This window comes from Impatiens glandulifera, chromosome 1 (assembly GCF_907164915.1).
Source record: "Impatiens glandulifera chromosome 1, dImpGla2.1, whole genome shotgun sequence".
NCBI classification, from domain to species: Eukaryota; Viridiplantae; Streptophyta; class Magnoliopsida; order Ericales; family Balsaminaceae; genus Impatiens; species Impatiens glandulifera.
Window position 1 is genome coordinate 126,713,170 of NC_061862.1, and position 15,677 is coordinate 126,728,846.

The window sequence follows — 15,677 nt, forward strand, 5'->3', positions numbered from 1 at the left end:
ACGCTGAAATGGTGGCAGGCATGCGGTTTTGGGTGATTGGTCTAAAACGGTAAAGACGGGATCAAAATACTTCGAGTTCGCTACGGGAGTGGTAGATAATCAAAGTTTAATTTAGGTCATCTAAAACTAATTCACATGTTTTTTTTTCGCCAACTTGTGTGAAAAAACGACTTAGAATCGGTAACATTATGGTGAGTTTTGATCCAGATTTAACTCTCAAATCAGGTATGTTGCTAACAAATATCTTTCCAGAGAGTTAAATACGAACCAAAACTCACCAATAATGGGGCGAGTTCCAAAATGCTTTCCCATCTTAGTTGGAGAAGACAAAACCTACGAATCAATTTTAAATGACCCAAATCAAACTCGATTGTCCTCCACTTACCAATTTTTATCTTAGTAATCACCACCACTCTCATCTCTTTCACTACCATAGCAAAATCGAAAGATTTCAATATTGTCTTCATCGTTTTGAACAAATCACTTCAAATCACACGTATCACTATTCACCATTAATTATTTGTAACCATCACTAACCGCTACTCCAACCATTAGACATTAGCTCTAACACTTTCCTTTTATAACACAATCACTAACGGATCTTCGTGGGGTCTTCAAAGGAGAATTTTAGGGCATAAGAGGTTAATAATTTTTTTCTTACATAACAGAAATATATTTCAACAAAAGAAGATTTAATTAACGGATTACCAATGTTGCACCCAATTACAGAAGTGTGGTACACTCGCTTCTTTTGGTGTTAGTGGGAATATTTGCCCATTAAGTAAGTTCATGTATAAATATGACATATTTTCCTAGAAATAATGGTAAAGAAGAAACAGGTCATTCTCCTATGGTTGACTGAAAGGGAAAGTGAAGAAACTCAAAGGAGATGAGAAACAAAAGAGTCAGATCAATACCCATAGATCAATACCCATATATCGATATGTTTTAGATTTTGTTGAGCAAAATGAACTAACTTCTTCACATCTTCCCCCTGTCTAACATCACATGTTGTGCCCTGTACAAAGAGCAACATAATCAAAAGAACGGGATTAAGAAATCACTTAAACAAGATTGGTTAATGCAAAATGTAGACTGAAAAGGTGAACACTCTTTACAAATAAAATAAGGGCGGAAATCTAGTAAATATGTTGTCTTAATTACTGCAAAGAAAATATGAAGATATATCTGGAAATCATTAGGGAGGTACCCACACACGCTGCTGTCCAAAGTCATGTATTAAGCTCTGCAATGCAGATTCCACTCTTTCAGCTGTAACAGAGTTGTGACCAATCAAATAGTTACTATCTTAAAGCATAACAATGTGAAATTATTTTTGCTGCATTCAGAACCTTCAAGAAGTAAGTATCTTGTTGAGAATGTAAATTAGAAATGTTTCCTTGTGCAAGCAAAACGATAAAGAAATGCGGTAACTCTATGATTTATAGAGATGTTATTATAAGATCAATTTGTAAAAGAGAAAACAACAAATAGAGAAAAGGAAATTAAAGGGTTATAACAAAAGTTTATTATTACAAGTGACCTTCCATAATATTTGCAAGAAATCAGTAGGTAGGGATAGAGTCTACTACTATCTCAACTAAAATGTATCTCTACAATAATTACAACCTAAAATTACTACTATTCTATGAGAATCAAAATATACATGTAGGATCAAAATACAAAAAGCTTCTTCTGACAGTTCCAAAATAAGTTGTGGCCTCAAGTATGTTCTGCATTAGTTCTCCTGATTTCAGAAATTTCAACAACAGAAAAACTTTTCTATGTACGGATTCCATTTCCATAAAACATTTTCAATTAACAGGCAGTGGTAAAGAAATCAGCTGCTAAGTGAAAGAATAGTGAGGAATCACAAATTAGTTACTTTAATGATTTTTGTTCTCAGCTTATCTGGGACAGCATACCTATGTTCATCAAGAATAGTGAACAACAAAGTACTTCGGCTAGCTTTTCTTTGTTCTCTAGCATCTTGTCCTAATTATCATGTTATCGATTTATTGGGCTGACTATATTATTGAGAGCTTCCACACCTACAACAGGGCAATGACCAACAGAATCCTATTCTTATGATGGCTTACATCATAAGAAAACATTTATTCATCATTTATGAGGTTTACCCGTCCTTGCAATGGAGATGACATGTAGATCATCAGACCAAGGGCAATAAAGCAACAAATCAGCTCTTTCAAGAAAGAAATGAAAACAATCAAACTCCCAGTATGCACAAAAGAAAAGTGAAATCTTAGTCCTTTCCTAGGTTAAGCATCATCACACATGGCTGAGCTGTTCAATGGTGATTTACCTCTTTCTCAACACATGATATTGATACCATTCAATGGTTTTTAGATTAAACTAAAATGCACCTGGTCAATTTATTCAGTGATTGAATGTCTAAAATGTTATAGAAATGCCTTTCTAGAAATGAATGCTTTAAGTGAAGCATAAAACTTAATGTAAATACCTGATCTTGAGCAGACAATGACATTATCTCCTGTTTTCAGAAATTCTTTAGCAAGTGCAAATCCTATGCCTGAGGATAGGCAATAGTCACAGTAAATATAAGCTGAGAAAAGTGAAATCTTAGTAACACTGAACGCGAGGAAGTAACTGCGGTTTCTCATAATCCAAATTTAATCAAATTTACGCTTACACAGACATCAACGTGCATTCAAATGCAATTCGATAATAACAATGACAATAATATGATATCAAAACGAGTCAAGAAATATAGGAGATCAATGAAAATGAAAAAGGACCAGGACGAACCTTTCGTAGAGCCTGTGATGAGTACATTAAAAGGAGGAGCTACCTGTTCTCTATTAAGAGGAGTAACATCTGCCCTAACGGACATTGAAGCTGGAGTTTTGTAGATTGCAGAAGTAACAAGAGATGAAGGAAAAGCCACTCCATGGAAGCTTTTTTGGGAGGACGATAGAGAGTGGCAACGGCTATAGAAGTATGGAAAGAGCGGTGAAGTAGGAAAGTGATTGTAGGTTGAGAAGGTAAGGGCCGCATTAATCATCGCCATTGGAGACGAGCGAGAGGTTGGTGACTGTTATTGGAGGCAAATATGGACAAAATTGTGACCCTAATTTGGGGTCGCGTAATCGCGTATACAACTTGAGTTTTCAACTCGTTTATTACGTTTTTAACTCGTTTAATACACTTTTATATATTTACCAGTTTTGGATCGTTTAAAACGTTTATGAAATGTTTAATTTTTTTTATCCGTTTGATATTTTAATTAATAAATTAATCGATTAAATAATAAGTGGGAAGAATAAACAAAGTTTTGATTATGGTAAATTCTGTTTATTTTTAAAATCAAATTAGATATTAAAGAGGTTGTCTACATGTTTTAATAATTGTGATGTATTTTTCTTATTATTGAAATATTGTATATAATAAATATATTATTAATAAATTTTTAAAAAAAAATTATCCCCACTTAAGTGTAGGTTTCACCAATTATTTATTTCTCTTTAGTAAGTAATGAGAAAGTCAAATAATAATAGAGTGAGTGAGAAAAATGTGAATTTTGTAAACTAATTAAATAGAAATTAATTAAATTTATTTAATTTGGATAACTCTAACTCAACTCAACACGGGAAATTTGATCAAATGACCCTCAAAAGAGGGTCATTCTCATATCTAACCTCAAAAATATTAAATTTTATTTTTAACCTTTTTTATAAAAAATTTCCCTTTTTACCTTTACTAACATTTTTCCTTTTTTTTCTTTTTCTTTTTCTTTTTCTTCTTCCTTTTCCTTTTCCCCCATTTCTCATTCCCGTTTTCTCCCCCTCTCTTCCCGGCGACAATGCTCCAGCCCCAGCCAGCCACAGCCGCCGTCCCCCTATCTTCCCCGACAACCTTGCTCCAGCCCCAACCACCGTTGCTCACTGGAATCACAAACAAGCCGACTCCCGATGATCGTCAAGCCCCGAAGATGCTGGGCCCGACGTTCGCCCAGCATTACTCAGGTTAGTAATGCTTAATTAGTTATACTCCCCAATGATTTTTCCGTTTTTTGCATGTTGAGTATGAAGTTTTAGGGTTTTAGGGTTTTAGTTTAGAATTTAGGCTTTAGTTAGGGTTGAAATGCTTAGTTAGTTCTATTGTTTTGGTTTGAAATGCTTTGATTCGAGAAATGTAGTTTAATCTGAATGATTTGTGAATGGGCGTGGATCGTGGGAGTGAGGCGTGGGGGTTGTGCGAGGGGCGTGGGGAAGTGCGTGGGTGGGGCTTGGGCTTGGGCTTGGGCGTGGGCTTGGGCGTGGAGCGTGGGTGGGGCATTGATTTAATTGCAATTCAATTGCGTATCACGCAATATGTAAAAAGAATTTAATAAATTTATTAATAAGTGGGGATAGCTCAGTTGGGAGAGCGTCTTCGATCCACCTTCACCGCAAAAGTTTTTTTTTTCTATTGGAAATTTTAAACAAACCATGTGACATCCCTAGTAAAACAGAGTTGTTATGCTGTAATGGATTTCTTATCTAAAACTGATCATCAGATCTTCACCAGGATTAAAGTTTTTTACCTTCATATTCGATTTCAAAACCTCTAATTCGAATCTCAATCAAACAGGATCATCAACGAGACCACAAAATGAGAATAAAGTGAAAGTACTGAAGAAAATGAAGTCTATCAAGTAAGTAGCTAGTAAATCGATGCGATTGATTATATGGAATTGAAGATTAATGAATTGACTATTTAGGTTACCGTTCTATAGAAGATGGCCTCACAGTGAGATTGCGAGGAGAGGAACGGTATCGCTGGATATAAGTAATTGTAATGATCTGAGTCTTGATTTGAAGAGCGACGCGAATTCAGTGGAAGGCGTTTGATCTCAATCTATGGATATGGATTAAGTGTCTTCAGTACTATTAGCACATAGTATAAAATTGCCAATTATGGTTTATGGTATCAATTTAGACGACTTGCGAAACTTCCATGAAACTCGTTTTTCATTTTACTATTTGGCTTTTTGGGTGGAGAACTGGACAAAGAGATATGTTTAAGAATGCATTTAACTGAATTGCCTGGTAAATGTCATATTTCACAATGATATCCTAGGACTCTGTCTTGAAGGTGTGCTTCAATGAATTTTCTCATTCAAAATTTTATGACTGTAGCAGTGTTTTGTTCCTGCTTGGAAATTTTATATTTCACAATGATATACTAGGACTCTGTCTTGATGGTGTGCCCCAATGAATTTTCTCATTCAAAATACTATGACTTTAACAGTGTTCTGTTCCAACTTTAACAGTGTTCTGTTCCAGTTGGGAAATTTTATACTGTTTAGAAAATTATGAACCAATTAGTGAATGGAGTAAGAGGTGTTAGAAGCTCCTATGATTCATGTGACTTGCGATGATATGATATACCGAGTGCGAATACTCTAGAGCTCCATGGAACACCCATGTTTTACTTAATTCTGCAGCTCATATTTGGCTTCTTTGACAGGAGGAGTGGAAAAGGCAATATGTCTAAGAATACATTATACCATTCATGGATGTTATAACTGAATTCTCTCTGGGAATTGTCATATTCCACAATGATAGACATTTAGCTCTTTGTCATGATGGTGCTTCAATGGATTTTTTCATTCATATTACTAGGTCTGCAAGAGTGTTAATGACGTTCTGTCTGATATGAAACAATTAGTGAATGGGTAGGTGTTAAAAGATTCTTTGATTTCTTCTGCTTGGAAATTGTTTTGCACTCTGTTAATGCATAATGTGTCCACAATAAATGCATAAGAGAATGTATTGTGTTTGGGCATACTTTGGAAGAAGGAATTTGCTAGCGGCTTATGTTGGAGTTTTATTTAATGCTATTATTTTGTCACATATATACTTCAATATATTTGTATTATTGTTATTAAAAATAACTGTTAATGTTGTTTCTAAAACACTTTGTTCTATTTGAATTGATATATGAGATCTCTTTCATTTTTTGAGATGATACGTTTTTAACTCGTTTAATACACTTTTATATAATTATCAGTTTTGGATCGTTTAAAACGTTTATAAAATGTTTAATTTTTTTTTATCCGTTTGATATTTTAATTAATAAATTAATCGATTAAATAATAAGTAGGAAGAATAAACAAAGTTTTGATTATGGTAAATTCTGTTTATTTTTAAAATCAAATTAGATATTAAAGAGGTTGTCTACATGTTTTAATAATTGTGATGTATTTTTCTTATTATTGAAATATTGTATATAATAAATATATTATTAATAAATTTTAAAAAAAAAATTATCCTCACTTAAGTGTAGGTTTCACCAATTATTTCTTTTTAGTAAGTAATGAGAAAGTCAAATAATAATAGAGTGAGTGAGAAAAATGTGAATTTTGTAAACTAATTAAATAGAAAATAATTAAATTTATTTAATTTGGGTAACCATAACTCAACTCAAATTAAACCTAACTCAAACTCAACTCAACACGAGAAATTTGATCTAATGACCCTCAAAAAAGGGTCATTCTCATATTAACCTCAAAAATATTAAATTTTATTTTTAACCTTTTTTATAAAAGTTTTCCCTTTTTCTCTTTACTAACCTTTTTTTTTTTCTTTTTCTTCTTCTTCCTTTTCCTCTTCCTTTTCCTTTTCCTTTTCCTTTTCCTTTTCTTTTTCTTTTCCTTTTCCCCCATTTCTCATTCCCGTTTTCTCTCCATCTCTTCCCGGCGATAATGCTCCAGCCCCAGCCAGCCACAGCCGCCGTCCCCCTATCTTCCCCGGCGACCTTGCTCCAGCCCCAACCATCGTTGCTCACTGGAATCACAAACAGGCCGACTCCCGATGTTCGCCAAGCCCCGAAGATGCTGAGCCCGACGTTCGCCCAGTATTACTCAGGTTAGTAATGCTTAATTAGTTCTACTCCCCAATGATTTTTCCGTTTTTTGCATGTTGAGTATGAAGTTTTAGGGTTTTAGTTTGGAATTTAGGCTTTAGTTAGGGTTGAAATGCTTAGTTAGTTCTATTGTTTTGGTTTGAAATGCTTTGATTCGAGAAATGCTTTGAATGATTTGTGAATGGGGCGTGGATCGTGGGGGTGGGGCGTGGGGGTTGTGCGAGGGGCGTGGGGTAGTGCGTGGGTGGGGCAAGGGGAGTGGGGTAGTGCGTGGGTGGGGCTTGGGCTTGGGCGTGGGTGGGGCGTGGAGCGTGGGCAGGGCGTGGGCTTGGGCGTTGGCGTGGGCATGGGTGGAGCGTGGGTGGGGCATGGATTTAATTGCAATTCAATTGCGTATCACGCAATATGTAAAAAGAATTTAATAAATTTATTAATAAGTGGGGATAGCTTAGTTGGGAGAGCGTCTTCGATCCACCTTCACCGCAAAAGTTTTTTTTTCTATTGGAAATTTTAAGCAAACAATGTGACATCCCTAGTAAAACAGAGTTGTTATGTTGTAATGGATTCCTTATCTAAAACTGACATTCAGATCTTCACCAGGATTAAAGTTTTTTACCTTTAGATTCTATTTCAAAACCCCTAATTCGAATCGCAATCAAACAGGATCATCACCGAGACCACAAAATGAGAATAAAGTGAAAGTACTGAAGAAAATGAATTCTATCAAGTAAGTAGCTAGTAAATCGATGCGATTGATTATATGTAATTGAAGATTAATGAATTGACTATTTAGGTTACCGTTCTATACAAGATGGCCTCACAATGAGATTGCGAGGAGAGGAACGGTATCGCTAGATATAAGTAATTGTAATGATCTGAGTCTTGATTTGAAGAGCGACGCGGATTCAGTGGAAGGCGTTTGATCTCAATCTATGGATATGGATTAAGTGTCTTCAGTACTATTAGCACATAGTATAAAATTGCCAATTATGGTTTATGGTATCAATTTAGACGACTTGCGAAACTTCCATGAAACTCGTTTTTCATTTTACTAATTGGCTTTTTGGGTGGAGAACTGGACAAGGAGATATGTTTAAGAATGCATTTAACTGAATTGCCTGGTAAATGTCATATTTCACAATGATATCCTAGGACTCTGTCTTGAAGGTGTGCTTCAATGAATTTTCTCATTCAAAATTTTATGACTGTAACATTGTTTTGTTCTAGCTTGGAAATTTTATATTTCACAATGATATACTAGGACTCTGTCTTGATGGTGTGCTCCAATGAATTTTCTCATTCAAAATACTATGACTTTAACAGTGTTCTGTTCTAGCTTTAACAGTGTTTTGTTCCAGTTGGAAAATTTTACACTGTTTGGAAAATTATGAATCAATTAGTGAATGGAGTAAGAGGTGTTAGAAGCTCCTTTGATTCATGTGACTTGCGATGATATGATATACCGAGTGCGAATACTCTAGAGCTCCATGGAACACCCCTGTTTTACTTAATTCTGCAGCTCATATTTGGCTTCTTTGACAGGGAGGAGTGGAAAAGGCAATATGTCTAAGAATATATTTTACCATTCATGGATGTTATAACTGAATTCTCTCTGGGAATTGTCATATTCCACAATGATAGACATTTAACTCTTTGTCATGATGGTGCTTCGATGGATTTTCTCATTCATATTACTAGGTTTGCAAGAGTGTTAATGACGTTCTGTCTGATATGAACCAATTAGTGAATGGGTAGGTGTTAAAAGATTCTTTGATTTCAATGATATCCTAGGACTCTGTCTTGAAGGTGTGCTTCAATGAATTTTCTCATTCAAAATTTTATGACTGTAAGAGTGTTTTGTTCTAGCTTGGAAATTTTATATTTCACAATGATATACTAGGACTCTATCTTGATGGTGTGCTCCAATGAATTTTCTCATTCAAAATACTATGACTTTAACAGTGTTCTGTTCCAGCTTTAACAGTGTTTTGTTCCAACAGGGAAATTTTATACTGTTTGGAAAATTATGAACCAATTAGTGAATGGAGTAAGAGGTGTTAAAAGCTCCTTTGATTCATGTGACTTGCGATGATATGATATACCGAGTGAGAATACTCTAAAGCTCCATGGAACACCCCTGTTTTACTTAATTCTGCAGCTCATATTTGGCTTCTTTGACAGGGAGGAGTGGAAAAGGCAATATGTCTAAGAATACATTTTACCATTAATGGATGTTATAACTGAATTCTCTCTGGGAATTGTCATATTCCACAATGATAGACATTTAACTCTTTGTCATGATGGTGCTTCGATGGATTTTCTCATTCATATTACTAAGTTTGCAAGAGTGTTAATGACGTTCTGTCTGATATGAACCAGTTAGTGAATGGGTAGGTATTAAAAGATTCTTTGATTTCAATGATATCCTAGGACTCTGTCTTGAAGGTGTGCTTCAATGAATTTTCTCATTCAAAATTTTATGACTGTAACAGTGTTTTGTTCTAGCTTGGAAATTTTATATTTCACAATGATATACTAGGACTCTGTCTTGATGGTGTGCTCCAATGAATTTTCTCATTCAAAATACTATGACTTTAACAGTGTTCTGTTCCAGCTTTAACAGTGTTCTGTTCCAGCTGGGAAATTTTATACTGTTTGGAAAATTATGAACCAATTAGTGAATGGAGTAAGAGGTGTTAGAAGCTCCTTTGATTCATGTAACTTGCGATGATATGATATACCGAGTGCGAATACTCTAGAGCTCCATGGAACACCCCTGTTTTATTTAATTCTGCAGCTCATATTTGGCTTCTTTAACAGGGAGGAGTGGAAAAGGCAATATGTCTAAGAATAAATTTTACCATTCATGGATGTTATAACTAAATTCTCTCTGGGAATTGTCATATTCCACAATGATAGACATTTAACTCTTTGTCATGATGGTGCTTCAATGGATTTTCTCATTCATATTACTAGGTTTGTGTTACGACTTGTTTCGTAAGGTGTGTTTTGGGTTCAAGAATCACGTTCTTGATCTATAAGACCGGTGAAATTCTACAATCAAAGGGCAGCGGAAGGTTTTCAATAGAGAATTTGGGGGGGAGGGATAGAAGAATCAAGGGTGCGAAGAGAAATACTGTTGGTCTATACCAAACAGTCCATAATAATAATAATAGACGAATAGGGGCGAAGTCATATCTTCATCATTCTATTCATGGGTCCTTGGGGAAGAAAGATCAGCCTTATATAGGTGATGTCTTGCCCCAAAATATTCGGTTACAACAATAACTAGAAAATAACAGAATTCAGTTTGTAAAGTAGAAAAGGAAAGCAAAACAAAATAATAAAACAACAAAACAGAAATTTGGCCCATGTGCACCATAGGACCGAGACCGGGTGTCGAGAAAGATTGCTGGAATTTATTCTAGGACCGAGACTTGATTTTAGACCCTAACATTATCCCCCCCCTTCAAAATTCGTCGCCCTCGACGAAAAAGACCGTGGTCTGCCGAGTCTGCCGAGCCTCTAATGCGCATGCTCAATATTTCAAAAAATTCGGTCGGACTTCAGCAAGTCCCGCAAGTGTTGTAGAGTCTAGAACCGCATTTCTTAGAAGCCTTCGGTCTTCCTGCTCCACGACCAGTCCTTCCTTCGGCCCAGCACGCCAAGTGCAGCAAAAGGGTCATCTTTCTTCCGGGCATACTCTAGAATGTCTTCAAATAACCAAGCCCAGTCCTTTATCCAGACCAGAAACACATGCGCAACAACATAGTCATGTCTTCCAACTACCTTCCTGGCTGGTGTTCGGTTGTTGGGTTGCTGGGTTAGCCCTTTGATTATTTTTTGGAAATTTTCAGCAACGTCTTCCAAAACAAGTGAAACACTTTGGCATTCGTTCTTGCTGATTATTTGTACTGTGGCAGCAACATTATGATTTTCAAAGACCTTTTCTAGCTGGCTGCCTTGTATTATGTTGACCCGCGACCGAGGGACACCTTGCTGGACCGAGAAAGTGTGCAAGATAATGACACGTTCATCCCTTGTCTCAAGCACCAAAGGTGGGACATAAAAATCTGATTCTTGGACGGGTTCTTGAACGCTTTCTTGGACTTCTTGATGATCAGCCGGGGCCATGAACAATCTGGATTTGCACCTATGATTGGGCTCCCAATTATCATTGCAAGTGTAGCGCCGGTCTTCCTTAGGATCGGTCGTCTGGTTTGTGCTCAGCCAGACCGTGTTAGAAATGCATGGTTTGGGCAGCAGCGGCGGCTTGGCGCTGTACAAGGGCCTGCGACCGAATCGCAGCAATAGATCTTTCTTGAATTTATGCCACGCCAATGCTTCCATATGGTTGCGATTCCGTAAATATGATTCATGCCACGTTCTTGCCTCTTTTGAGAAGTGAGTGCGGACAATGTCCAGCTTTGTGGCATCATTCGTCTTGCTCTCCCTAAATATTTGCTCGGCAAATAAGAGCCAGCCCTCCAAATCAGTCCCATCAAATTCAGGAATATCAATATTTGTGAGCCGGGTTGGAGGAAGGTAGCAAGAAGCAATATTATAGGGTCGGGTGCGGGGATCTTGGCCATTATTAAACGCACCTTTTTCAATGGCTGTCAAGCTTTTTCCAGCAGCATAACTTCTGTCCATATTTTGCTGAAAAGCATTGTGCAAGGCAGCCTGTTCGGTCATATTTTGTTGCAGGGCAGCATTCATGGAGGCATATTGTTGGGTCAGCCCTTCGAGTAGGGTCTTAAGATCATCCATCTTTGCTGCTATCTGGTTTCTTTCATTTGAGAATTGTCTTGCTCTGATACCAAGAATGTTACGACTTGTTTCGTAAGGTGTGTTTTGGGTTCAAGAATCACGTTCTTGATCTAAAAGACCGGTGAAATTCTACAATCAAAGGGCATCGGAAGGTTTTCGATAGAGAATTTGGGGGGGAAGGGATAGAAGAATCAAGGGTGCGAAGAGAAATACTGTTGGTCTATACCAAACAGTCCATAATAATAATAATAGACGAATAGGGGCGAAGTCATATCTTCATCATTCTATTCATGGGTCCTTGGGGAAGAAAGATCAGCCTTATATAGGTGATGTCTTGCCCCAAAATATTCGGTTACAACAATAACTAGAAAATAACAGAATTCAGTTTGTAAAGTAGAAAAGGAAAGCAAAACAAAATAATAAAACAACAAAACAGAAATTTGGCCCATGTGCACCATACGACCGAGACCGGGTGTCGAAAAAGATTGCTGGAATTTATTCTAGGACCGAGACTTGATTTTAGACCCTAACAGTTTGCAAGAGTGTTAATGACGTTCTGTCTGATATGAACCAATTAGTGAATGGGTAGGTATTAAAAGATTCTTTGATTTCAATGATATCCCAGGACTCTGTCTTGAAGGTGTGCTTCAATGAATTTTCTCATTCAAAATTTTATGACTGTAACAGTGTTTTGTTCTAGCTTGGAAATTTTATATTTCACAATGATATACTAGGACTCTGTCTTGATGGTGTGCTCCAATGAATTTTCTCATTCAAAATACTATGACTTTACCAGTGTTCTGTTCCAGCTTTAACAATGTTCTGTTCCAGCTGAGAAATTTTATACTTTTTGGAAAATTATGAACCAATTAGTGAATGGAGTAAGAGGTGTTAGAAGCTCCTTTGATTCATGTAACTTGCGATGATATGATATACCGAGTGCGAATACTCTAGAGCTCCATGGAACACCCCTGTTTTATTTAATTCTGCAGCTCATATTTGGCTTCTTTAACAGGGAGGAGTGGAAAAGGCAATATGTCTAAGAATACATTTTACCATTCATGGATGTTATAACTAAATTCTCTCTGGGAATTGTCATATTCCACAATGATAGACATTTAACTTTTTGTCATGATGGTGCTTCGATGGATTTTCTCATTCATATTACTAGGTTTGCAAGAGTGTTAATGACGTTCTGTCTGATATCAACAATTAGTGAATGGGTAGGTGTTAAAAGATTCTTTGATTTCAATGATATCCTAGTACTCTGTCTTGAAGGTGTGCTTCAATGAATTTTCTCATTCAAAATTTTATGACTGTAACAGTGTTTTATTCTAGCTTGGAAATTTTATATTTCACAATGATATACTAGGACTCTGTCTTGATGGTGTGCTCCAATGAATTTTCTCATTCAAAATACTATGACTTTAACAGTGTTCTGTTCCAGCTTTAACAGTGTTCTGTTCCAGCTGGGAAATTTTATACTGTTTGGAAAATTATGAACCAATTAGTGAATGGAGTAAGAGGTGTTAGAAGCTCCTTTGATTCATGTGACTTGCGATGATATGATATACCGAGTGCGAATACTCTAGAGCTCCATGGAACACCCTGTTTTACTTAATTCTGCAGCTCATATTTGGCTTCTTTGACATGAAGGAGTGGAAAAGGCAATATGTCTAAGAATACATTTTACCATTCATGGATGTTATAACTGAATTCTCTCTGGGAATTGTCATATTCCACAATGATAGACATTTAACTCTTTGTCATGATGGTGCTTCGATGGATTTTCTCATTCATATTACTAGGTTTGCAAGAGTGTTAATGACGTTCTGTCTGATATGAACCAATTAGTGAATGGGTAAGTGTTAAAAGATTCTTTGATTTCAATGATATCCTAGGACTCTGTCTTGAAGGTGTGCTTCAATGAATTTTCTCATTCAAAATTTTATGACTGTAACAGTGTTTTGTTCTAGCTTGGAAATTTTATATTTCACAATGATATACTAGGACTCTGTCTTGATGGTATGCTCCAATGAATTTTCTCATTCAAAATACTATGACTTTAACAGTGTTCTATTCCAGCTTTAACAGTGTTCTGTTCCAGCTGGGAAATTTTATACTTTTTGGAAAATTATGAACCAATTAGTGAATGGAGTAAGAGGTGTTAGAAGCTCCTTTGATTCATGTAACTTGCGATGATATGATATACCGAGTGCGAATACTCTAGAGTTCCATGGAACACCCCTGTTTTATTTAATTCTGCAGCTCATATTTGGCTTCTTTAACAGGGAGGAGTGGAAAAGGAAATATGTCTAAAAATACATTTTACCATTCATGGATGTTATAACTAAATTCTCTCTGGGAATTGTCATATTTCACAATGATAGACATTTAACTCTTTGTCATGATGGTGCTTCGATAGATTTTCTCATTCATATTACTAGGTTTGCAAGAGTGTTAATGACGTTCTGTCTGATATGAACCAATTTGTGAATGGGTAGGTATTAAAAGATTCTTTGATTTCAATGATATCCTAGAACTCTGTCTTGAAGGTGTGCTTCAATGAATTTTCTCATTCAAAATTTTATGACTGTAACAGTGTTTTGTTCTAGCTTGGAAATTTTATATTTCACAATGATATACTAGGACTCTGTTTTGATGGTGTGCTCCAATGAATTTTCTCATTCAAAATACTATGACTTTAACAGTGTTCTGTTCCAGCTTTAACAGTGTTCTGTTCCAGCTGGGAAATTTTATGCTGTTTGGAAAATTATGAACCAATTAGTGAATGGAGTAAGAGGTGTTAGAAGCTCCTTTGATTCATGTAACTTGCGATGATATGATATACCGAGTGCGAATACTCTAGAGCTCCATGGAACACCCCTGTTTTATTTAATTCTGCAGCTCATATTTGGCTTCTTTAACAGGGAGGAGTGGAAAAGGCAATATGTCTAAGAATACATTTTACCATTCATGGATGTTATAACTAAATTCTCTCTGGGAATTGTCATATTCCACAATGATAGACATTTAACTCTTTGTCATGATGGTGCTTCGATGGATTTTCTCATTCATATTACTAGGTTTGCAAGAGTGTTAATGACGTTCTGTCTGATATGAACCAATTAGTGAATGGGTAGGTATTAAAAGATTCTTTGATTTCAATGATATCCTAGGACTCTGTCTTGAAGGTGTGCTTCAATGAATTTTCTCATTCAAAATTTTATGACTGTAACAGTGTTTTGTTCTAGATTGGAAATTTTATATTTCACAATGATATACTAGGACTCTGTCTTGATGGTGTGCTCCAATGAATTTTCTCATTCAAAATACTATGACTTTAACAGTGTTCTGTTCCAGCTTTAACAGTGTTCTGTTCCAGCTAGGAAATTTTATATTGTTTGGAAAATTATGAACCAATTAGTGAATGGAGTAAGAGGTGTTAGAAGCTCCTTTGATTCATGTAACTTGCGATGATATGATATACCGAGTGCGAATACTCTAGAGCTCCATGGAACACCCCTGTTTTATTTAATTCTGCAGCTCATATTTGGCTTCTTTAACAGGGAGGAGTGGAAAAGGCAATATGTCTAAGAATACATTTTACCATTCATGGATGTTATAACTAAATTCTCTCTGGGAATTGTCATATTCCACAATGATAGACATTTAACTTTTTGTCATGATGGTGCTTCGATGGATTTTCTCATTCATATTACTAGGTTTGCAAGAGTGTTAATGACGTTCTGTCTGATATCAACAATTAGTGAATGGGTAGGTGTTAAAAGATTCTTTGATTTCAATGATATCCTAGTACTCTGTCTTGAAGGTGTGCTTCAATGAATTTTCTCATTCAAAATTTTATGACTGTAACAGTGTTTTATTCTAGCTTGGAAATTTTATATTTCACAATGATATACTAGGACTCTGTCTTGATGGTGTGCTCCAATGAATTTTCTCATTCAAAATACTATGACTTTAACAGTGTTCTGTTCCAGCTTTAACAGTGTTCTGTT

General features: G+C 36.0%; 1 protein-coding gene across 2 annotated transcripts; it reads right to left on the reverse strand.

Annotated features, from left to right (window-relative positions):
* Positions 1-662: 662 nt before the first annotated feature.
* LOC124926895 (chlorophyll(ide) b reductase NOL, chloroplastic-like) lies at positions 663-3,101 on the reverse strand. 2 transcript variants are annotated; one of them, XM_047467218.1, is made up of 5 exons: positions 2,788-3,101; positions 2,483-2,551; positions 1,211-1,272; positions 932-1,018; positions 663-812 (listed from the first exon to the last, which is right to left on the reverse strand). In XM_047467218.1, the coding sequence occupies exons 1-5, from the start codon at positions 3,047-3,049 to the stop codon at positions 705-707; spliced, it is 588 nt and encodes a 195-aa protein (XP_047323174.1). In that variant the 5' UTR covers positions 3,050-3,101; the 3' UTR covers positions 663-704. The 2 variants fall into 2 exon arrangements, with proteins under 2 accessions (XP_047323174.1, XP_047323183.1); XM_047467227.1 differs by lacking the exon at positions 663-812 and having other exon boundaries at positions 1,215-1,272.
* Positions 3,102-15,677: the final 12,576 nt, after the last annotated feature.